This window comes from Plectrocnemia conspersa, unplaced genomic scaffold, assembly GCF_051122295.1.
Source record: "Plectrocnemia conspersa isolate PC_06_02 unplaced genomic scaffold, ASM5112229v1 ptg000007l, whole genome shotgun sequence".
Classification (NCBI taxonomy): domain Eukaryota; kingdom Metazoa; phylum Arthropoda; class Insecta; order Trichoptera; family Polycentropodidae; genus Plectrocnemia; species Plectrocnemia conspersa.
This window is the reverse complement of record NW_028277171.1, coordinates 9,105,668-9,133,222: the sequence shown is the minus strand read 5'-3', so window position 1 is coordinate 9,133,222 and position 27,555 is coordinate 9,105,668. Positions and strand designations below refer to the sequence as shown.

Here is a 27,555-nt window from a genome sequence, read left to right as displayed (position 1 = left end):
CTATACAGTTCTGCGAATTTATTTTCGAAAGTCTTAAATATAAATTTAAAACTTGCATTATGTTATTTTTACTTAAATCTATGTGCGTTAAAAAATATTTGTTTTATAAAAAAACATTTGATTAATTTATTAAAAATAATTAAATGATAATTTATATTATTGGCAAAAAAAGTGAGAACCTCTTCATCCACCCAAATCCTTGATTTTTATAAAAATATTCAAAAGATCTAGGTTAACAATAATTTAGAAACACATCTCAGGGTAAATTTGCCTGAAAATAATCAAACATACATATTTATGTAATGTATGTATAATAAAAATATATTTATAACATTGAATAAAAAGGCTGTATAGTTAATATAGTTGATACAAATACCTACATAAATCAGTTATACGATACCATTTATATTCCACCGAAAACAAAGGATTGCCTCTTTGATGGGTTTCCGTTTTGTAAGCGCGTAATTAGAATTGTCGATGCTGACACAATGTTTTTTCATGTCAATTGGTTGTGGATTACCAATCAATTCAAAAATGCTCGTATTAAAAAAAAAAAACACAAATTTGCAGCAGAAGATATATAAGGAACATAAAATTATTAACTGGTTGGGTCAGAACTAAAAAAATATATTTAGGTAATAATAAAGTGATTTATTTATACAATTTATATTTTAGTCAGCTTACGCGTCAAAGCAAATTTGTGTAAGACTCAAATACTAATAACAATAATAAATAATTCGCGGAAACATATGATATTTGGTATTATATATAATGTTTAGTTCGATAACTGATCGAATTATTGAAGACGACGTTACTATTTAAATGTTGCATCTTATATTATGAATATGTTTCGTACTTTAACTTGATTAATTGGATTATTATATTAAATAAATGTTTTTGTATTATATTTATTTATATATCGAATGATTAGATTTAAAAAATAAGAAATGCTATAAAAAAACATAAATAATTGGTTAGAGTAATTGAGAACTCACTTAACGTTACCGAAAAGTTTTGCTCGTTAATGTGAAAGTTTCCTCCTATGAAAGGTCATGAAAACATCTAACGTAAAAAAATACTTTTTTATGTTATTTTTATGACTTTTAACATTCAGCTTTTTATAATTCTAATTTTTACATTAACAACATTATTTACATACTCTCATTTCATTCTTAATGCTAAATATTATTTTTTTTCTAATTTAAATATAGATAAATCGTTATCGCAGTTTCTTTAATTATAAGTACAAGCAAATAAAATGATGATTAAAACTTAAGCAAACAATTGGCAAAGAAAAAAAATGTTTTTAATATACAGCGCTTTGTAAAACTTTGGCACAATGAATATAACTGGCATTAAAAACTTCCACGAGTAGGTAACTGTTATCTTAATAGTAACATAAATTCGCTCTTTATATTTAAAAGCTTGTTTGTCATTATACATATAAGTGCACAGAATTTATGTACCTTTTTATTATAAAACATTGTGATACAACGAGCTGCGTATTCAAATATAAAATGTAATTTTTATATTGCCCAATAATATGGAAATGTTTTATCTATGCAAAAGCCGTTTTAGAGTAGATCTAATATATTTCATGTTTACATAATAAATGGATATTCGCAAAGGGTTTGTTTGTTGATATGAGAAACAACATGAGACCCTGGGTCTGTTAGCACGTCAATCAAGAGCATTTTGTGAAAGATATACAATATACGAGGAAAATGGACTAAGCAAAATATAATACACTATGTAGTGATACAGCAAATAAATTGTGTAAGGTATTGCGTTCGATCGAAATGCTGGATATGGGATATTGTATTTATATTTATTTATTTTATATAATAAATATATGTCAACGACGTAACAGAGCAACGTTAATAACGAGCAATTATTTTTACTTTATGAAAATAAAAATAGTTCATTTATTAACAAAACAAAGAAAAAGCCGATTAAGGTAGTTGAGAAAATCGTAACATTTTTCAGCTATTCACATACGTTTTTTAAAAAAACATGCGTATTTTTAAACATCTGGCACGGAATCACCAATTTTTATGCAGCGGTTATACACATTTTAAAATATTTTAACATATTTAATTTTCAACAAATAAAGATTGTAAAATTCTCGAGTAATTAGAAAATTTTTCGAATAAACAATAAAAATATGCATTAATATTTTTTTTCAGAAAAACAAACTTGACAGATTTATAGAACTAGATTTATGTAAAGCATAAGTTACGAATATGAATTTGTATGAAATGATCAATAATACTTTTTGTGTATTAAGGCCGTCATAACACATTGGAAAGACATAATAGTACAATTTAAATTTAATAAACAATAGGCCTGAAATAGAAACAATTTTTAAGATTAAGGAAGGCTTGAAATACTATTGTTGACTGCAAATTAAATCAGAGAAAGATTTTATTTTTGCCTTCTTAAATGTCCGTTTTCATTATGTATATTGTTTTGTATAGTTTATTAAGTTAGCTATTATTACATATTTTATATTTATTTTTAAATATGATGGGACAAGAAATGGGGCATTATTTTATCATGTAGCACATGGCAATTTATTCGGGTCTATTCCAACGCACTGCTCGTGCCGTATAACAAATCCTTTAGAATCCCTCAACACCGCGCATCATTTTTTACTACAACTGAAACGAATAAACTTTTTACGACTGAAACGGTCACAATCAGGTTTTTGTCGCGCCTTTCGCCGAATAAAATATCGACGCAAAAGATATCGGGCATAATCGTGCGCGAGTGTGGCGAGAAGGAAAAAATATGCCCACGGGGAGTGGAATCGGCGGCAAGGTGTCGTCTGAACGAAAAATGGCAACACTGGAGCCGAAGTGTTTATGGGCGTTAAAGGGGGCGCGTTAAAAGAGATATGGTAATTCGACTATGGTGGTAATGCCACTTTTACGATCGCACATTCACACGCGGGCCGCGATTGGTTTTTCGGCCGATGGCGTGAATTGTATACGCATTTATTACATGAAGGTTCCGACTGTGAAAAAAATATACAGAGTGGCTAAAAAAATTAATGAACTATATTTTAACCCTTCATAGAGCAAAGTGCCAATTACAGGGCAAGTGGCTAGTGTAATAATCACCTACATTATCGCTAATAACTTAAATTATACACATTGTAGAATTTTACGTGACGTCTCAAAAATGTTTCACAAAAATGGTCTTTTTTAGACATAATTTGTAAGTGACCTTATTTTACATGACCAAAAACATTTAACATCAGAGCTAAAAAATAATTGCGTTTTCTTTTAAATATTTTTGTGAAGAATTTTGCTAAATTTTTAGGAAATAAAAATAAAAATATGTACTGTATACGTGCTTGTAAACCACGCTATTTTAATTTAAATCAGTTACTGTTTGTATCTCGCGTAATATTACTAATTATTTTGGTTATTTATTGGTTACCGTAACGACAACTTGAACAACGAAAAGAAAAATTTCCAATACTATATCGTCATCAACTCGTTTAAAAAGCTTGGACTACACATCACACAATAAATAAAAGATCTTAGTAACACATCTAATATTATTGTACTACAAACTCCTTGGTTAACGATCGCCAAAGTAGCCATCAAGACCATGTTTTCTCGTAAGACGTAAACACACTTTAGAGGTGTGTTCAAATACGTAATTGGTTTGTAAACATCCTTATCTGCAATTTAACAAACCTGAATTTTACGATTAAATATAGAAAAAGATCATTGATCACATTGATGCAGACATCGCATCGTGGCGATTAGAAATCGAAAGGTTCACTATTTTTATTGGGACTTAAAAACACGTAAAATTTCAATAAACTTAAAATGGACTAGTGTTAGTTTGTTTGTTTAGACTTTTAGATAATCGGTTCGAGGATTCTCAGAATCGTATTTTTCAGTTACTTGGTGCTTATAAATTTGAGCAAAAAATATTAATATGTATTTATTAAATTCCCCTAATGTATATTTTCAACATTTGAAAAAATAATATATATTCTGGGTATACATAAAAAATTGCACTTCTAAATAAACAAAACAACTTGGAGCTTTTAATACTGTTTAATCTTTAAAATACAGTAAAAGATTAGAAATATTTTTTTTATAAGTCGTAATCATCTTTTCTATTGCTTAATTGATTTAAGATGGATGTTTAAATAAATATGTTTATTTTTATATAGTTTATTAAATATTACAAAACAAATTTATTTAGCAAATAAAAAATATATTTTTAATATCCATATAGATACATATTCTCGGTAATCGTAGAATATCGTTCACAATTTATTACCAAAGAAGCAAAACCACGTTCAAAAGACGATAGCTGCCACGCTGTAGCATAACCAACAAAGATAGATTTTTCAAGACGAAATAAGCAATTTATATTTTTATTATGATTTTTTAAAGAATTCTATAAAATATTTGATAAGATATAAACAATAAAAATATAGCTATATAACATTAATTTATACAATGACAACTGTCTTTTTATATTTTTATAATTATATTATCTTTGTAATGCGCAAATGGAAAAAGTGGGCACTTTTGAGATCCCATAAGTGCTATATCTTATATTATATAATATTGTAATAAACATGGTCCTTATACTTATCTTACCATAAGAATAAATAACAAAAAAACTTGCGCATTAAAGAGTAACAATATAAGAAATGTGTCACAGGAAACTCTTGTATGATATTTACTATTTGGCACAATTATATATTTTAAAATTGTTAAATTAAAAAAATGTTTCAAAAGATTTTTTGATAACGACGTACTTCGGAATATAAAAATATTATTTTAATTTTTAAAAATATTAAAAATACAGTTTATGGGGATAAGATGACTGTTATTACGAGTGTATGAACATTACATACGCTAATTCAGAACGCTAGATATATAACGATTTAAAACTAACTTTCAATATTGTAAGGGCTGATTTATTTGGTCATAAGCTAAGCAGCACTCTAGCAACATTAACGTGGCGAAGGCATGAGCAACGTATTCTTTGGTTGACAACGACTAGAAGACAAAAACTGGCGGCGCTTCAATGGCCGATCATATTTATAAAATTCGAAAACTAAATCTTAAATATCAATATCAATATCATTTAAGATAATATTAAAATCTTTGTAAATGATATTACGGATAAAGATCCTTTTTATATTTTGATTATCTACTTTAAAAGCAATTTTAATATTATTCACATTAATATATAAAATGAATTATTAAATTTGAAAGATAAACCATTAAAATTAATATAGCAAACTTAGTTTATAAATTAATAACTGTTGATTAATTTTTAACTTTAAAACTAGATTGAGGTGTAATTTACAATTTTGTGTTTCTTAGACGTATTTACGACCTTGTTGTTTCTCAAGACCTGTCAAGTAGATGTAACAATTTTGGAAGGTTCGGAATATTTTGTGAAATTGTAATTTCTTCAATTCACTGAATTCGGCTTAAAAATGTTTTTGTTTTTTATGTAGCTTTGGTGATTCAAAAACAATAAGCATACTGAAAAGCGATTTGTATTTACCATATTGCTATTTTTTTGTCGTTCTGTATTTGAATACGCATAAATAAATTTTAAGACCGAATATCCGAGATTCGCCAGATGAGTGCCTGTAAAAAGGCACTTTTCCTGACTTTTAATATTTTGCGAATAGATTTTTCGGGTTTATTTTTACCCTTGTCGGAATAAACAAGGACATTATTATTTCCATTTAATGTGAAAAATATATTTATACTAACATAAAATGAAATTATTAAAAGTATAGTACACAAACCTTATATTATGAATGTATAATATATAATACATAGAAATATGCCTCAGGATATTTACGTTTCAAGCATTCTTTAATTTAAAGACATGTATATAAATCTGGAATAAGGATTTATTTTACTAAAATAATAAATGTTTATTAACAATTTAAATTTCTCGTTTCGTTCAAATAATATTAATTTAATGAGTCATCGTTGATGACAATTCACGATTCACATATTTCATTTAGGTCATCGCTTTGTCACATCAATCTGTGGTTGTTGACAGAAAATGAATGCCATATTGCGATGAAACATCAAAGCCATACATAATTTACATTGTCAATATATAGTTGTTCGTATTATTTGTAGTATAAAAATAGCAGTAAATTTGTAATTAACATTCGAAATTGAGCAGAACTTCATGCAAACATCGATTTTACCACATAACTTTGGTATACCTACTTGTCAAATTGGTAAACTTAGCTCGAACTTTCAACCATAATCTAACCATTTATTATATATCAAATGCTTATCTTCCATATCGTATCAAATTATCAAAATAAGTTTTTACATAATGTTTACGAAGTTATATCCGTCATACTTTTGGCATTATCAGATTATTCTAATAACTAACAATGTATCATGGAATATGCATATAATTAAAAATTAGTAATATAAGGTGCAATTATGTTATAATTAAATAATTAATTTTAATTAGAGACTTTAGTATTTTTTATATAATTTTTTTCAAATAAACAGTAATATTTAGAAATCATACATATATTAAGTTTTTCTTTAATATTTTTGACTAAAAATCATATATTTTATTACATTCATTATTAACTTAAATATTTACTAACCATATTTATTACATATTTAAGTTTATTATATGTAAATATATTTAAAAATAAATAAATTGTTGAATAGTCGAATATGAATAAATGCATAAATAAATATATTTATCTCATTTTTCCTTATTAAATTGTCTTTTGACACTTTGTGAAAGGCAATTAGCTTTGTAAAACATTTATAATAAGTTTATTAATATAAATAATTACCTGGAGTTGAAGGTGATATCATTATACAGAGCAGAAAACCCGCGTAGAACAGGCGACAAGGCGATGGGAACATTACGTCACCATCATCTATAATATCCCTCGACGAATTTTGTTATCTTCATTTGCAGTTTACAACACAACCATCAATACACTACGGTTCCAAAATTAACCCACTTGTACACAACTTTCATATAATAACAAACATTTCATCGCGACACAGCGGCAAAGTAGGTATACATAAGTATAATAAAATTTATCGGTAATCAATAATCACTTTGACGTAATCGAGCAACGGCTGAGACCTGAAACAAATAAAAAAGTACATCATTATTATACATAAATAAATTTATTATATGCTATTTATATTAAAAGACTAATACGCGATCAGTTCCTTAAAACGATTCTCCGAAAGAAAAATATGCAAATCTTCATGGAGCGTCTTTAGATGAAGCAGAGAATTTATCAAAAGTTTCTTGAGCGTCTTGCGGCGCAAACAACATCCACAACTGCTCCCTGATTAAGTATAACTTTTAAATTACGCGACTCTGAATATGTTTCAGAGATTTGAAAGTTATTTTTCATGCTTCTTGGTATTAAATAAATATATTTAAATCGCAAGGATACAGAAAAACTTTAATAATGCACACGTATATTTATTTTATTTTTAAATTATTTTAATAATTTAATTAAAGCAAAGTAATTTACAAACGATATTTTTTAATTAAATTTCCGTATCAGTTACACTGGCATACTTTTGAAACTTGAATTAAAAGCGGTCTACTGGTGCTTGAAATTTACATTAAAAAACGTTAAAAGTTACTACATATATAACTTATTTTATATAGTTATTTACAAATACATATTTTATATAGTTATTTTAAAATCGTTCTAAAAAAATATTATATTGTTTTTGTTTATTTTACGTGTACGCTATGCAATTATGCAGTACAGGTATAGTATGATGCAAACACTTGTTTAATATGATTTGTATTTTAAATTAACGTTGTGGCATAATACTATGCATCACAAAGGGGTAAAATCCATAAGAGTAGCTCCTGAAATAACAACGAAATTTCAATTAAATTTCGGCTCATTATTATAAATTATGACTATCTTATTGTATATATATTTTGGCGGCTTATTTTCTGACCAATGCATATTGATCTCTTAAATTATGAACCATATAGAATAAATTCTAATCATAACCGTATTAAAATTCCTAACTTCATTGAAGTAACAGAAGCTTGTAAAAGTAACAGCCTATTAAAACTACACTATAAGAAATAAAAAGTAAGCATTGCTGATTTATATGATATTTAATTAATATTAAATTTTTTTCACTATGATTGATTTTCTAATCTTTAAATCTGGACATACAACTTGTTAATTTAACAAATTGTACTGCTAGCTGAAAGCTTAAAATTTAAAATTGTATGTAAATATAACAGACGTTATTTATATTTAATATAAATGATACCTGCGTTGAAACGGCTGTCGTCAAGATGACAGCGTTTAAACTTCCCTTGTCTTAAATTGAAGGATATCATATTCTTATAATATTGATAGCTCAATTCAACTTAAATTTTAAAGAGCTGTTTTTTCTTAAAAATATATTATATACTGTGCAATTGCATATGTGTATTGTACAAGATTAAATTTTCATCATATATAAAACAACATAAACCCTTATTTTTTATGGCCAATTTACGATTTAATCAAGCTTCATAGAGCTTGAAGATAAAACCATAGTAATTATAGCGGTTGCTGGTATTAATATCACGACCCAATATCACCACGTTAGGAATTTCGCTAAATCGACAAAAAGCGTAACCTTATTATTTTTAAAACGATTGCGTTTTCAGATGACAAGAGGGTAGATTATTAAATCTATATGGAAAATGGCCGAAGATCGATATCCAATGAGGCTGTTTAATTGGTAATATATAATGCCTGAGAATGAATGCTGAACTGCTTCGCAAGCCTATCTTAATTAATCTCTCAAATAATAGACGGTTATTGCCGTAATATACTCGTAAAGCAAAGATAAAATCTAGCCGCACCAATTCGGAATATGTTTCTGAAATTTAACTACTGTTTGCGAAAAGTTGTTATTTACCGTGCATACGTGTTAAAAATAGATGAAAGCTTTTGATGTTACATATATTCGCTCGAGTGTTGTTTATATCAATGATAAACGATGCTGAAAGTTACATATACCTGATAATTATTTTATATGAAAACTTTATAGGCTTGGTTATTTATTAGTATTTATCTTGAGAAGTTTATTTCTATTTATATTATATTAAAACATCAAGGCCAATATTTATTTGGAAAATAATTCATGTAAAATATTGTTTTATTGATACTGTGTTTGAAAATTCACAACAAAATTAAAATGTAAATACCTTAAAATTATACAATACATTTTTAATTGTTTTTTAAAAATCCAATTACTACAATAAGTCGTGTTGTAATAGGTTAAGCAAATAAAATCATTGTTTGTAAGTTTAAACGTATATTTGGAACTTTCTATTAAGATGCTCACGAAGACGAAAATTTTTTTACGAGAAATGTATACACATAAAAATGGAATAAATGTTTTCTCCGCTTTTTTTATATATTAATATTCAAAAATAAACATAGCGATTCATTAGCGAGGTCCAAAAGCATGTATTTCTCGTCGTATTCACATTCAAGAGCTTCCTTGTTTTGATATCAGTTACTTGATGCTTTGTTCGTCGTTACAATTAACCGCTGTCCATGGAGACTTTGTTTTCGGAGATAAGCCAGAAAATTGAATTATACCCCATGAAGTATACAAACGATACGACCCTCGGGGCCGTTTGTCAAATTACTTGACTGGAAAAGTTCACCGAAACCGGAGAAAGACGTATAATGACTGTTTTAGGGCGTTCCTGACCATTCTATATACTCTTGCCATCATATAAATCAACACAACGGATATGTCGTGTGTTGTGATGAAAATAAACAACCATAAGAATCATGTATCATTTTTGTATTCTCTTAAGATTACTAGATTTGAATAGTTTTATTACAGAAAAACTATTTTAAGATTTATTTTTTTAGACAAAGCACGAGTTTTATTTTTACAAATACTTTTTGTCAAGACTTATATATGTGTAAAATTTATTAGGATCAGTGTTCGAACTTCTTTAAACTTCAAAATTTATCCAGCTATCTAATACATTTTATTAAAGTAATATTGTTTTATTATTACAGTAGAGTAAATATATAAATATGACATTATAAATATTTATATTATAATTTGTAATATTAAAAATTCTGCTAAAGGATAATCTTAAAGTATTTGTTTTATTAAAATAAACATGGTTGAAAAAATTAATTAGTGTACTATCTCAGACTGTTCGAATCGCTCTTTTACATTTATCGCTTTTTGTCGAGTTTTTCCTTTGAAAGCTTTCCAATTACTCGAGGAATATTCGAACTGATAATGTTTGTCTGGCAGTCTTTTCATGGATACTAGGAATTCGGTCTGAGATTTTATTGAAAATTTCTAACAAAATAATAAAAAATCCCAGGATTAGTTTTTCATTATTATACGTTATGTATTTATCATTGCAGACTATTTGTCTGTTTAATTACTTGTTTTGCTATCTAGAGAATACTTATAAATTATATTTTGTAGCAACAATTATAAGTAAAGCTAATTTAATGAGCTTAACAATACCCGAATTAGAAATAAATTATTGAAGTGACACGCGCACTGCATATCGAAGCCGAGCATTCTTGACACCTTAACGCAAATTTTGCCGATGTCAATAGTTTCTATGGACCATCAGCGGTCATAGTCGGACTAATTCAGATATAAACAAATATCCTTGATATCCTTCTAGTGAATCTACATATATTACTAAATATTTAACTTGTTGCAAATAAACGCTTCATAACTTTCATAAAATTTTTTAAAATTCTGTAATTTATTTCTAACACTAATATTTATTTAAATGCTCAAAAAAATAGTTTAAAAAAGATTTTTTAAATAAAATTATAAATTTTAATTAGGCAGTGATTCATTCATACAAGTTAAAAATAATAACGAAGGTATGTTATATAATCCATATTTGTGAAGATGAGAAATCCATATATGAAATCTTAAAAAGTTATAAATAAAAAGTTAACATACCTATATTTTCTATAAGTTTTTATTAAAAAGTTTATTATTTTTTTTTATTAAGAATTAACTAAGTTCTGATAATTAAATCCACAATGCATACTATAATTATTTAAAAAAAGATAATAAAAAGTATATTTTATTTTGGTGCAAAAAAACTTTATTTATGTTTATAACTGCGACCGTTTACTATTATGTAAAAAGTTTGCTCAGAACATCGTCAACCAAGTCAAGATTTTAATACCGCAAACCGAAAGGAGCAATTTGCTTTTATCGCAACACATTCTTGGCCGCGTGCGTTGTAAAATATTTCGAGATAAAAAGTTTTCTTCTCCCAATACCGTCGCTATTATTACCATATTCAAAACTTAACCCAAGTCCCAAAAGTTTTCGAGCAACCCTATAGGACGAAACCTTTTCATATCTCCATTATGTCTCTGTGGACCATCGGCGGTCATTATGACAAAGACACCTCTCTCTAATCGGACTAATTCGGATAGTAACAGATATCCTTGATATCCTTCCAGCGAATCTACATATATTTGAACTATTTTATTTGGGGAAAATGGAAGTAGAATAGTTGTATTAAAATCGATACTCCATAAATATAGTGTGTTGATTAAAATAATTAGGTATAAATTATAAATGTTTTAACAAAGTAATTCAGTATTTTTATATCATTTTCGAGTAACATGTATGTGAATATATTTATATTCGAGTATATGTTAATATATTTATTTGTTTTTAAACTATTTAATACTGGGATATTTGAACAACTATTCGTAAAGTATTAGTTATAATTTAAGAAAAATATTTTGCAATTTTTATTTTCTGAAAACACATTAAAAACCGACTAACCTTAACCTTACGACTAACCGCAACCTTAACGGCAAACTTCAACAACGCAGGTAGTCATATTTATTCGAGGTACTGTTACATTACCTACAGACAAATTCTTCCCATTCTTGTTTATCTTCTAATCTTTATATTATTTATAGCCATAAAAATAGTTTAAAAGCTAAATAAATTAATGAAATAATTAATAAATATATAGCAGCATATTGCTGGCTTACAAAATAATGAAGAAAAATCACTTTGCAATTGCAGAAATTTCAGAATTTACTTATTTTTTAGAGTTAATATTAAAATTTCTGTAATATATATTTTTAATCTTTAAATCAAAAGAAATATTTTTTAGGTTGAAAACTGTCTATAGTACTTTATTATAATAATGTTTTTTTTTACATTAAGTATATTAATAATTACAATTCGTACATATTTAAAGCTTAAAAGACTGCGCATTATTATTTTTAAATTAAAATAACTAGCTTTTACTCATTTTTTATAACGTAATTATGTGTGTATAAATCTGTATTCAATATTGACAGTATTTTTCATTCATTCGTATATTCGAATATTTTGCCGCTTTCTATTTAATAACCAAATAGTGAAATGATAAAATATTTGTTAACTTTAGTAAATAGTTTTACGCCAACTGTAATAATTAATAAAACGGATCATTAAAATATTCCCTGACTTTTGATTATCGAAATAGTATTTTTTTTTATTTAATAGTAAAAACAGTTTTTTATGTATTATGTTATTATTATTTTATGTTGTGTTACAAATTATAATTATAAAAAAAATGTTCTTTGATAAAAATATTAATCATTATTACACTAGCTTATGTATTTTTTTAGTATGTTTTTAAGAGAACCAAAAAAAATTCCCAAGACGAAAAGTTTTTGTAATAAATAATAACGAATAAATTTTTTTTAAATTTCTTAAATAGCATTGTTGTATTGTCGTGTTGTAGAACTATTCGACTTTTGTGGACAATTACGGGCTTATTATTTTACTTCCTAATGCAAACGATCCAGCTGATCATAATATAAGATTGCTGGTATTGTTTGCCTAGGCTTAAGTGTTTTATAATGAACAATCCCTTTGAAAAATCACCATACACACAAAATATATATTTTATAGTGGGCACGGACTTTGACGTAGGTTTTGCTACATGACCTTTAGATAACAATTGCTTTCTATAGCGATTGTTGTCGTATAACACACATTTTTCATCTCCTGTTTTTTAATGATCAAGAAAAGGCGACCAGCTTCAAGATCCGGAATCTCTTTAGATATGCATATACGCGTCAAATTTTTTCATCGATTCATGTGGAATTCATACACTTTATCCTCAATCTTATTATGTGTCCATGCACAGTTTAATCGAACTGGTTTAATGACAGATGATAGATAGTTTAAGTAGGTATCGTAATTTCCCATTCGATTTTTTATTAACTATTTTTGCTATCAAGTGAAATTTAATGAATCAGTTGTTGCTTTACAATTATTTTTGGTGATCATAGATTGAATTTAAAAAAAAAAAATCATATAATATGAAATTTTGTATTTGTAAAAATAAATAATTTCGCATCACTTTGTAAAAAATTCTGCCATCGTAAATTTTGAGGGTCATTTTTTTTAATATCGAAATATGGAGTCCAGATCTGTACTAACACAGATAACCAAATACGGCCAAAATATGACTGTTGAAAATTAGATTTAAAAAAAGACATTTATTTCAGGATTACAAAAACTACAAAAAATTAATAAAGTGATTTTTTTCAAAACAAAAATTTAGCAAAAATAGATACGCTGATAAGATACCATGGCTTAGGAATAGTAAAACACATAAGATACTATCAGAAGAGACAAGCTTTTGGTCGTTAAAACCTAAAATTCTAATAATAGTGTCATAAAGGGTATAGATAGATTACATTAAAAAATTGTTGGTTATCACTTATTACTTAAAAAAGTAAGGCATATTTTTTTCTTTAACGGCATAAACATTTTTAAAAAAATGTTAAAATAAATATACACGAATAAACCTAATTTTTTTATAATTAAAAAATACACAGCTAATTATTATTTTCTGAATTACATAGACTCTTTGTATTGTTTTGAGTTATTAAATATTTATATGTATATAATTTCATTATTAAATCCATGGTTAAATATTAGAAATGTCGGACGTGTCTCGCATATCTAAACGCAAAATCTAACAATTGAGATTCTAGAATCATTTGCTAACCCCAATACGAAATTAACTTCAATGTCAAATAATATTAATTAATATACATGCGAATGTAAATATAAGTTGATATTAAAGCAAAAGACGTTTCGGCATAATAAACACGTTGCGTTGAAATTCAATTATTATTCCGGTACACGAGTGCTAAAGATTAAACAACCATTTTCTGTAGCGTCTCGAGTGCGATTGGAATATTAAGCTTTGAATTTGTGCTAAATAAATAAGCTAATGTATGATGATCCAGTTGAAGGACGTCAAGGGTTTCTAAAATACTATTTATATTAGTCAATGTATGGGAAAGCGTTGTAACGAAATGATTATGATTATAAAATATTCATTATTCTATACTATATATTTAAAAGTTGATCTGTTCTACTAAAATTGTCAATATAAAACTATTTTATTTTTAAAGATTAAACCAGTTGTTCAAAAAAATAATAGCATCGGAATCTTTCAAAATCGATCGAACCTAAATTTTACTCAGCGTACATTTTCTTTACTTTACGCTTCCAAAAACCATCACATTTAGGATTGTTTATTTTCTGCTGGTCATAAATATTGTTTTAATAAGATTACACGCGCAGCTGCGCGCTCACTTTTCCGGATAACCTCCATAAAGTAAGCGCGCGACTTTACGGCCACCCTGTGCATTCCCTGTGATACACAATTCCGTCACACACACCAAAAGGCCGAAAACTCACAGACATAATACCGTCTTGATCTTCTTAATTTTCATCTGCGGCAATTACGCCCCCGTACAATAATACATAAGAAAGGGGTGTTTCCACAACTTTTATCCCAAATCACGCGTACTGGTGTCGTAATTTGGGTCCAATTGCGCTCAAAAAACTTATTGTTTAAATTTATATTTTCTGTGCCAAGCGTTTCAGCCAAAAACTCTATATGATACCTATATATGTGGTGGGGTTTTAGGGGGTCCAACCCCCAGACCGATTCTGACACCCTCTACATTATATACGCTGGTACCGAATACAATGGTCAATAATTCATTGTTAAATCTGGAAATGTCCAAATCGCACACCGTTGACTTTCGGATTTGGATTTACATTACAAATTCGTCATTACATACATACATAATTCTGTGGCTCAATACAAGAGCAACTAATATCACTTGGGTTTTTCTATGTATGACATATTTTTAGATTATATTATATATTCTAGAATTTTTTATTTTTATTATTTTTATTGTAGTTGATAACAATGAAGACGTGATATTTTTAATTACTCAGCATCTCAATAATGGAGCTAAACCTTCTTGGAAAAATATACAATACGACGGAGAAAGCTGCGTATAAATCGGACAATCGTTTTCAATATAATCGTGAGCTTACGGCAGTAGGAAAACTTAATTTCCTTTTATATACGTATTATTTGTATATATATACATATATATTAGGAAAAGAGAGAAAAAAATAAAGAGAGATATGATTTTTTACTGAACCGAGAATCCGACTCAATCAATCTTAAGTACTTTAAAACTTCAGTTTTTGAAACTGTCTTTTTAGCTTTTTTCGAGTTATTAATGTAGCCGCCACTAGCATGTGAGCTATGACAATCGTTGCTCTAATAATAATTTTGCAAATTCTGGAGCTCTTTGGCTTTCGGCTGTAAGCTCTAGAGAGTCGCGATTGCATCCCTTATTTTTTCTTATTGCGGTCAGAACGTCGGCGTTTGAGAACGTTTCTCTTGCACGAGTCATCTTGCTAATTAACGAGCTTGCAAAAATATGTTGGATGGTCCTCATTTTTTTGTTGTACAAAATATTGACTTTAAAAATTATATTGTATTTATTGTTTAATTGCATAATTATTGTTTGTATAATGTCCATCATGATGCATTGGAGAACCATGTATAGCTTTTTATAGGATATTCAGATTCACAATAAAAAATAAAATCACATTCATATTTTTTATTTATCTATATATGTTTATAAACATCTGTATTTGAGCATACTTAAAGTTTAAAGCGTAATGGTACTCTTTATGTCCAATTAAAACTACAAAAAAATATTTATTTAGTCTGGAGTGTTTTTATTATTATTTATTAATAAAACAGTCTCTTGCTATAATTTCATATAAGCAAAATAATACTAATTTAACTTATTGTATATCTATATAAAACATAATAAATATGTGCTTTTAAACTATAATAAATTAGGAAAAAAATCTCCTCTGCTTTTATCAAAATTTATAAGAGTAAACTTTGTAATCAGTTTTTATATTCCTTGTAAATAAATAAAAATAAAATAATATACCCTAAGGTTATAATCAAATATGAAAATAATCAATCCCAAACATTTTTAATAAATGTAAATATTTAAAAGTTTATTTATTATGGGGACTTAGAAATGCGTTGTAAATAATAATTCTTATTTATTTATTGAACATTTTCTAATATTGGTTGTAGCTAAAAATAGCCAGTAATAGTAATAAAGGGAAAATCAAATATAAAGTTTAGTATTACACTGGAGTATCAGGAGTGTTTGAATAATTGAAAAGGGGACAGGGATATTTGAAACTTTGCTACGTGTCACATAACCCTTTTTCAATAATTTAGAACTCAAGCGACGCTCTTCATTTCCGTATGGAAGAAATGGGTAATGTTAAATAAATTCTTGGGTTATTTCTATCATAGGAAATTAAGCTATAACACAGAAGGCATTAGGAAGCGTGATTTTATGAATGATAGTTAAAATAATTTTTGATGCTTTAACAATTAACATTTAACTATAGCAGCTATTAAAATTTTATAAGCTATTCAAAATTTATGTAGCATAATCAGTAGGTATTTATCATATCACTTGTTAAAATATCGTTAACTTCTATATATCCTAGTGACAGAAGTGCTGGGGTGCAATTCATTGCTTTATAAACTTTTCGTGAAAACACTATAAAACTGAAAAAATACACATACTTTATAGTCAATATCGGTAAAGATTATTGACTATAGTTAACTATGTAAAGCTTCGATTTTTTTAAAAAAGGTAATTGTATGATAAAAACGTTTTTTTACCTTACATCTATGCCTTTTATATACGTGTATCATTTAAAAAGTTTTTTTTTTTCATTAAACTTTAACTGATTTGTATAAGTACATATTTGCAGAATATTTAAAAAACTAATCCTTGGCGTATAATGGAAAATTTAAACTAGGTTGTATTTACTTGAAAAAAATAGTCTATATATATAACTTTTTTTTGGGAAATTTTGTTTTGAAGGAATGTAGATTAAATATAGTTGAAATGACTTAGGTATGAGCATTACATGTAAACGGACATGTCTTATTCTATATCATTTTCTAATATGTAATTACTGATAAAGTTATTTTACATTTTAAATATTATTTAGTTAGAAGGCAAATGCAATTTTTATTGCAGAAAAGCTAATGCTGCTTCTTAAATTTTTTAAGAAATGGCAAGCAAAACCATCAAATACATAAAAAAGATTAATTTTATGAAAAAAAAATTGGTAATGCACATTCCTTTCAATATAGCAAATCACCGAACTGACATACGATTTGGTGCCAAACTCACCTTATTCATCTCATTTAGTTCCGTTTGAATTTATTATGTTATTAAACAAAAAAAAAACATCTGTGGGAATCGATTTTTCTTAAATAATATGCTAAAAGCAGTGTTAGTTTGGATTTTTATTTAAATTTTCCATCTATTAGAAGCTATAATTTTTTGCTTACACAGTAGCATAACCTTAAGACAAAGCTTTGAATGACAATTGCGGTTGACCTCAATCGAAAATTGCAGAGGCAGTTACCTGAGGTACCATTATTCCGTGACCTGTTTTTAAAGTCACACACACATACATTGATAAGTACAAAGTGCATGAACTACATTAAACCCATATAAATATCACCCTATTTCAATTTGTGAAATAATATATCACAGTAACGTTTAAATCAACCCGACGGCAGATGTGCACATTTAACGTTAAAATGTGTTACTCGCGTTTCACGTTAACTGTATCTAATATACAGGCGAATATTCCATATACATATATTAAAATATTCCAGAGGGACTTTCTTTTTGTCCTGTTTCCTCTTACACATGTGTATGTATTATATTCGTACGTACATATATTATGTAGTGTATCCACGCTTAGTTGCACAATCTTACAGGGATGCCTGCCTTTGTCTCATTGACGTGGAACGTGATCCTACCCTTTTTTTGGATTTGTAGTCGCGAAACTGAAAATATTCGTAATTTATATGCAACCGTCGTTTTTCTAGCCCTAAAAATTGAAGGACGCTTTGCAAAAAGCGAGCGTGCGGTATTTATGCATATAGTCGCGTATATATTACATTATATTTGTATGTTTAGTGGATATAATATATTGGATTTTTTGTATAAATGTATAAATATGTATTATGTTTGTATTTTTATATAATACATGTGTGGAATTCATTTACAAAAAAGTGTATAAAAGAATCTCTCTTTATTGACAGCTCTCCGTACATTTTTACGTTACGAAAAAATAAGGGCATGTAAGCCTGAACAACAATGTGACAGTTTTCAAATCGATCGGTATATTTTCTATAAGTAAAATACGTAATAGGAAATTCTAAAAAAAATTGGAATATTCAAAATCATATATAATTTTTACTTATTAAATTTATATGTTCAAGTTTAGTAATAAATTGCTTTTGTATTACTAAAATAACTATATTTGTAATCAAAAACAGAAAAAACTCAATATTCTATGTTATTAATCCTTAAAAAAATGCTATACATTTTATCAATAAAATTAATTTTAATAATCATACTTCAATAAAAAGTAAATAAAAATATAAAAGATTTGTAATATATAATGTTATTTGCATACTTCATACAATATCGTTTTTAATACCATTTTTTGTTAATTACAACATTGTAAAAAATGGCCGTACAATAAGTCATATCAAAGAGCAAATTAAACTCTAAAATATTTGGGTTGAATATTCGACCAGACCAAATCAAATGGCTGTTTTTTGTCGTCTCGTTTAATTTGCGTAGTTTTTAATTTAATTTGTTATTATAAATCATAAGTTTTGGTAAAAGAACTAACAGATGTAATGCACGTCAATGTTCTGACTTAAAATGCATCATTAAGGAGTATGAGAAACTAACTGGAAACGACAGTCATCGATTCTTTAACTAATATAGACAATTCAGGGTGAAACCAGAATCTTTGTTTTTGTTTAGACAAAATAAGTAGTTGTAAATAAACTTTTTATTTTACAAAACTTAATTTAAATAAATTTATTCAATTTAAAAACCACTTTTTTTTATATTTTAAATTGTATATGAAAACTATTTTATCTAAAAAAATATCATAGGTCCTAGTTTGTTTAGAATAAACTAAGGTACACTCTATTATATAATCCTAGTATTTATTAATATGCGTTTAAAAAAAATCGACTATTATTAGGTGAGCTGATAACTGTTGTAAAAAGACTTATAATGCTTAGCCAAATAATAATATAAAAAAAAATAAAAAAAAACACAATTTAAAATATTTAACAGAATTCATAATAATTTCCGAACAACATTTTGTGAACTTTATTATTGCAATCATAGTATGTTTTTTAGTTAGCTTTTATAATTATCGCTATATCTTTTTATTTTGCTATGAATTTAAATAAAATTAAGATGCTTATTAAATAATAGATTTTATTTAATACTATATTACAGAATATAATTTTAAACTAATTTTTACTTTTAATAATTGAATATGCGAAGCGAATAAATGTATGACTGATTTTTTAATAAGTTGAGATTAAGAATAAATAACGTAATATGAATGATTCTGCGATTTCAACCAACTTCTTCAAAATATAAAAAAAACTAGAGTTGGAAAAATATTTACCGGAAAACGAAAAATTAATAAATATAAAAAAAAAATGTAACGTTTTTAATTTCTAATTCGTTGTTTTCTAAAAAAATATTATCGTTTTCAAATATTTCTTATTATTTTTTATTTATTAAATTTTTTTAAAGGACCACTATTATATTTAATTTTAAAATTATGTATTAGTATATAAATTTTTGACAAACGTTGTAAATGATCTATAGGTACTTGCTACCATAGAGTAGAACAACGTTACAACATCATAACTTAAGTGCTTCCACAATTGAAAATGTTCATTTTTGACAAAATCCAATATCGTGTTATATAGATACTAGCTAAGTATAAAAAACACTGATGATTTAATTGTGAAATATATAATAAGCATCTAAAAATGAACGCGTCGCATATTCAATTCCATTATAAAATAAAATACTTTCCCTTCTAAAATATATAATAAATGAATGACTTAACATTTACTAAGAGGTAAACATATTCGATAGAGTATTTCCATTACATATGCCGGAACGTGTTGAAATTACGTTTTTGTTTTATTAGTGGTTTCCTGGAGAAAGTGGGTGTAATTTTGTGATGCTTGTAACAAAAATACACATCTAGTTAATTATATTACATTAAGCTTGTGAAACGAATATAACAAGATTTTAATTAATGTCAAAATAAATCATAAAATATTTTTGATAATATATATGATTCATACATATCAGTAAAAATATATTTCATATAGTATAAAATATCTCATATATAGAAATCTAATTCCCAAAACGTGAAAACGTGTACATTCGCACTTAACCCAATTTTCCACAAAATAGGAGAAAGCTATAAAGTTATGGTCACTAGAAATAGAATTTCTGATATTTTCATATCGAGAGATTTGGTCAAAATAAGGGCGTTTTATATATATTATACCCACATAAGTGAAGCATTGTAATTGCTTTAAATATTTTTGTAGGTATAATTAAGTTCAACGAGGCGAAATAGTTTACGGTGACTTAATATAGGGTGATTTAAAACTTAAAAAAATTATATATCTACTATAGACAGTTTTTTCGTATAAATAGATAATCATATACATATATTTATAAAAATTAATAATTTAATAAATAAATAATTAAAAGCGGTTAGTGTAGTTTATGAATAACACTTATCTGTAATCTTAACATTTTGGCATTTTATGCTAAAACCATATTTTTCTTTTGAAAACATACATTTTTATTTAAGTGCTTCAAAACTTAAATTGCTATGATAACATTGAAATATACTCGTACATTGAAATACATATTTATTGAACTCGAAATTTGAGAATGTGAAACTAAAAAAAACCGTGACAGTTGTATCTAATAAACTTATTGACTCTCTATAAAAAAAAATAATTTAACATAGTAAATATAGTGTTTTATTTGGAGAAAATAAATTAGGATAGTAAAAAAATATGCAATGCTTAAAAAATATTTTTTAAACAGTCATTGAAACCTAAGTACGTATTTTGTTACATCTGTGTAGTACACATCTGGATCACATATTCTAATATATATAAAAAATTTTCCTCAAAATTTACGATGGCAGAATTTTTAGCAAATGAAAAACTTATACAAGGTTGCATGGTATTCAATTTCTATAATAAAAAATTGCTAGCTAGGGCTACTTAAAACATTTGTAAAGTGGTTGGTGATTTATAACATATCCCGAGATAGTAAAGATATTAAAAAAAATCGAACAGTAAATTACGATATCCAAAATAATCCTGAGCAAATATAGACAATGATGTCTTATCTGCAGAAATGGAAGCAAATCCTACTTAAAGTATGCATCAGTTGGTCGAGAAACTAAACCATTTTATTTTAACATTGCACATACATATGAAAAAGTTTATAAAGGTTTAGATACAAGGTGTATATGTTTTACAAGAATAATTAATTTAGTGATAAAGCAATAGTTTCATGGCTTAGCTTTCGACTAAGAATTATGAAGACAATTTTTTTTTTATTTTAAATATAAAATAAATTACATTTTTAAGTTTTTATTTTAACCCAAATTTTCACCAACTTTTAACAGTTAACCATGAAACTATTTTATAAAAAAACATATAGCATTTTATTTTTATAAACGATTAATTAACCATGACCATGTATATATATATTATACAATATATAAATCATTTTTATTTATTCCACCATTGCGTGGTTCCTTTTGTGGTCGCATTTTATAATTATAAAATTTTATAATAAATAGAATAAAAATAATTAGAGATCATATCGTTCAGCGACACATTTAAGAAGCTTTCGTTAGAAGAATTAAGATAAGAGTCGAATATTAAGTCGTGACGTATGCGGGCATATCGCGTGAGTGTGTGTTGTATGAAAACCTAACGTACATAATTTTATACGGCACGAACAAACGGCGGTTCTCAAACGTAACATACCGTAAAAACGTAACTTATCTGCCGTTTAATTATTTACATTTACGGCCGCCATGTGCTGCCTGCCGCCGGGTATGACTTTAAAAATTATAACTTGCGCGTTTCGGGTTATTCTCGTTTTGTGGTGTTATTCATGATGTTGAGAACCAACGCTTTTTAACGACTTTTATGGCCGAGATAACTTGTGTGATAGTCGTGTTAACGACGGCGCCAATGTGTAACTATCTCTGTTAAAAAATAAATTAATAACTATAGTGTTTGTATGCTAATTAAGTGTACGAGGTCTACTGAAGTTTTAAGTAAAGCGTAACGTTGTTATTGTATGTAAAAGAAGTAACGACAACAATAACAGTACTAACTTAGAATTATAATATAAACACGGCTATTCGCATGTAACGCATCAAGTAAGTCGCTAGCTATGTAATACACTTGTACTTATGCTTTTGAAACTAACGAAATTATTTTATTATACTTTTTTGTTCATATATGTACCTATACGTATAGAATTAAAATGTTTTATTTTTATAAATTGGTTTTACCATTACTTATTTTGTGGTTCACAAATATTTAAGAAATAAATATAATATTGTACAATGTAATATTTTAAAAAATATTTAGATAATTGGATTTCATGATCAAATTTTAAGTTATTTAAATTAGTTTTTCTTTTGAAATTTATATTTTATAGTATCTCGCCAAGATGAGCTTTTTAATCTATTCTTTATCTTCAATGATTACTGCGTTGTCGAACATTATTATACCGCGAATTGCTTTTATTGCGACTCATTTAACAAAATTGATCGCGATATTAACGTGTAATAAATTCGCTTTAATTAAAACGCAAAATTGTTAAAGCGTTCCAATGAACGTTAGAGAGCTTTCACAAGTCCGTCGACGTACAAAAGCTCGAGATCAACTTTAGCAGTTAACAGATGTCGCTAATGAACCGTTAAACTTTTGCATATGCTAATCCATAAAAGAGTTTTCCATTCTGGCATGTCTGCCGAGACACCTGCTGCTGCTGCTTCTGCTTCTGTGCTGTATAGAATTCAATATTATAATTATATACGGAAAAGTTAGGGTCCGAAAGCTTGAAGGGACAGCCCGAGAGTCGTACTAGTTGAAGTAACAAAATAATATAAATTAGAATATATTAATTTTTAAGTTTCTTAGCATAGACATTAACAATCTTGTCTTATTTCTGAACAAAGTAATTTTGTTGAATACTATAAGTGCAACAACTGTTAATTAAATTGATCTACAAAAATGACGAAATTTTGCTATATTTTTTCCTGTAAAATAATTTGTTATTTAGATATTCAATTTTTACGTATATGTTAATACATTTTTATGTGAATTTATTATTGGCGACTGTTAAGGAACATTTATTCAAATTGTTTTTACTGATATTAAAATATTTTAACTGTAAAAGTTTTGTTTTAATGGGCTAGAAGTGTGAAACAGGTTCATCTAAGCTTAATTTTTTTAAATATTTTTCTGGATTAAGGTTATACTTTTATAAATTTTGTTGTTTAATGAATTGCTTTTTTAAAATACAATTAAGCATATGGATTGGTTTGCGCTGTTATTTATATTATGAGGTTAAATGATTTTTTGGCATATTACGAATAGTTTATATACGGCCCGAATTTTGATTATATCTTTAAATGACAATATTTTAGTTACCATAAAATAAAATAAGTGTAACTAAAAAAAATTATATTTAAATATCGTTTACATTTAATTTAAAGCAGCTTTTCCTATGCCATCAAGCGCATACAAAATTAAAGAAAATTTATATGATAGATTTATTTATTTCAAAATCTATTGATTTAAGAGTGTTGATAAAAGTGAATTAAAATAGAATTTGCTCAATAAGATAGCGCAAAAACAATTATGACTTCTCAGAAGTCAAAAATTTACGTCAAAAGCAATAAAATCGTGTCGGCGCCGTCGCAGTGGGACAACAACGACTTGATGGTTTTGATTATGTATATTCTATTATATTTATAATAAATAAATAAATTAAATGCTAATTGGTTTATCTTATTAAAATTAAAAAACATATGTTAATAAGCAGAACATTGAAATGATTTATTAAAAATATATGCTATAAAAAAACAATATTTTCGAAAATAAAAAATAAACCTTTATATTTCCAGTGTTTAAAATTATGACATCGGATATTTGTATTTTTTAGCTCAGCTTTCTCTTTTATTGATTTATTTCATCTCTTATTTTTTCGCTCTTTTCCTAATGGAAAATAAAATCTATTTTTACGTTGCTTGACTTGAAAAAGCTTGTTACGCATATCAGATTCAGCGCTTTATCAAATGAAGCGTGATTACATATGTAACGTGAATTGAATTCCAGACAGTTTTATAATGTATTTCACAATAAAATATTTTATTTTTTACTAGAAAATATAAAGTGATGACGCAGAAAAAGTTATTGGAGTGAAAACCCCTTTTTTATAATTTTTTAATGGCTAATGAAGTCTTGAAAGTTAAGATTTGCTTTTATAAATAGGACTTGTCAGAAAATGCATAATTAAATATTGTGCTGAAAATCAGGCAAGCACGCTAGTCATTTAATAGCAATTTACCGATATAACTATGTATTATTAAGTACGTTCAATTGACATTTAGAAAATTGACTATATGTAATATATATAAAAAAATTAGGCTAATAAAGTTCTCTAATATAAGATAATAATTATTTATCATTGAAATAACAAGCAACTTCGTAAAGAAATTTAGAATCCATAATTCATGAAATTGGGGAATCAAGATATATAAATCATAGAGCAACGTTATCAGCATTTGGTCATAATGAAATATTGCCACTATTTCTTATAAGGGAATACATACATATGTATGTGACTAGATAAATGCATATGTACATGTATTAAATATACATTGTTTATAAATATGTATATCGATTATATAGAGTTTTTTTTCAGACTTTAAGGGACAGGGTAAATTATTAAAAATAATTATTTGATTGATTAATCTGTATGAATTACATGACTTACTAATATCACTTTTCGTATAAAGCGGTTATTCTTATATCAATATTAATAAGCCGAACGTTATTATTTTCCCGTTGCTTAACCGAAGCCATGTTACGTCGTTAACTTTTCCGGGTCAAGTGACCATTAGGAAAAGTTTATTGCGACAAATGTTTATAGGAATCGTAGGCCTTTCGAGAGTATTTTCTTGTCATAAATCTTCACTGGACCCAGGGGACTACAATGGGAGCTGAAAAGTATATAAAACTATAGTATATTATATCTAAGTTTGCCGCGCCACTAGAGAGCGAATATGACGTGACAGAATATCCATAACTTATCTGCAATTCATTTGTTACATCACGTTTTATTTGGACCCGATGAAGTGGAAAGATAATAAGGAAGGATATACACACATATAAACACCCACACATATTAAACTTTATTCCGAGAGCAAATAGAAAGAGATTTTACACATGAAATTGGGCTTTTATGTGAGTTTACGTTTGATAGATGAAAGGAGAAGTTGTGCAGTCATAGTAATAGTATCAGTAGCAACCAATAAAATTTTATATTCATTTTTAGTTTTAAGTATTATTATATTTCTTTGCATATCAGAAAAATGTTTGCTATTGCATAAATGTATAAGGTGGTTTTATAGAAAGCGGCCGATTTTTACTGACAGTAAATGAAAAAATAAGGTAAGCAAGACATCGATGACATTTGAATAAAGAAATATATTCTTAGTCTTACAGATTGCTATTTAATTATGTTCTGAATTTAATATCTCTACTCTACGAATATCTCACATAATAGAGCTGTAGGCAAATTTTAATTATATCAAAATATGAGAAGTTCTAATTTCGGTCTATATTAAATACTAAAATATGTTATGTAAAATTAAATGCGTAATTTTATATGCAGTAAAATAATTCGACATATTCGTGTAAATATTTATTAAATAAAAATGATTTAATATAATATTTAGTTCACGTGCATTTTGACGCATTGCCACCGCGGTATATTTACGTGATAAGGCATTGATGGTGAAAGCGTTGTGAGATTTAACACGCAAGCTAAACCTATGCCACGTGACACGTGCATTTTCACGTTATATAAATGCAAAATATCATTTTGATAATATATAGTGTGCGGGAAAGAAAAGCCCCGGTTATGGCGCAATTACGTACTAGCAAAATTATACATAGTAAGTACGTTTCGCTATAGTTTCAAATTTAAATTTTAATTTCCGGTATAATTCTACACTGGACCGTCTCTCCTAGCATAATAATTTTCATTGCGCGGGAAAATTATGTAAAGTTCGGTTATATGCAAACACTGGTGGATTTTGTACACGTTGTTAGTGAAGAAAATAGCTGTGATGTAGATAATGATCCTATTAGCACTTGTATTTCTTCTTAAATGGTAAACACAAAATTTAATGTTTAATTTTTAATTGCTAACAAAAAGGCAATGATCTTTTTCATAGCTAACGCTAAACATTTATGTTGATTAAACATTAAAAGAGTTGGCCCAAAAGACAATGCATGACATTTAAATCACAAAATAATACAACCACAACAAGATTTTTTAAAGGTAAAGTTAAGTTTCGACTGTATGTTTAGATTTTTTTATTACTCTATTTTACAATATTGCAACATATTTTCTTAGTAATAATAATTCTCAAATTTTAATTTTTATTTTATTCATAGAGTGGTTGCCAAATAATGTTCGTTGTCTACCTAAGAATCATCAATATTTACACAAATTAAAAATTATTTGGGTCGAGTTTATCAACAAGTTAAATTTACATGATTTTCTTATAAAAAAGTTTATTCGCTGAGTATTATTATTTTTTTAGTAACATACTATTATGCATATTATAAACACAAATATTTTTTAAAAACTCATAACTTTGACACTAGATTATTTAAAAATTATGCAAAAAAATGCGAAGACACCAAAATTATCATCTTAATGAAACTGAAAATGGTTTGTAATAGTTGAGAACAAATTACGGTAAGAAATTTTGGAGAATTAAACGATGAATGCAAAAAAACAAAGAAATATTAGAGAATCATTGCTAAAAAACAGCAAACTCTTTTAAATTTATTTTATCGAAACCGTTTGCAAAATACATGGTAGTATTTTTGCCTAACAAAACA

General features: G+C 26.9%; 1 protein-coding gene across 1 annotated transcript in view; it reads right to left on the bottom strand.

Moving 5' to 3' along the window:
- The window catches only part of LOC148233862 (opioid-binding protein/cell adhesion molecule-like), a 143,266-nt gene that overhangs the window by 71,745 nt on the left and 43,966 nt on the right, over positions 1 to 27,555 (bottom strand). The window contains exon 2 of the mRNA XM_088188806.1: positions 6,839 to 7,140. Coding sequence (XP_088044932.1) covers positions 6,839 to 6,911 — 73 coding nt within the window. The 5' untranslated portion in view covers positions 6,912 to 7,140. The remainder of the gene's footprint in view (positions 1 to 6,838; positions 7,141 to 27,555) is intronic.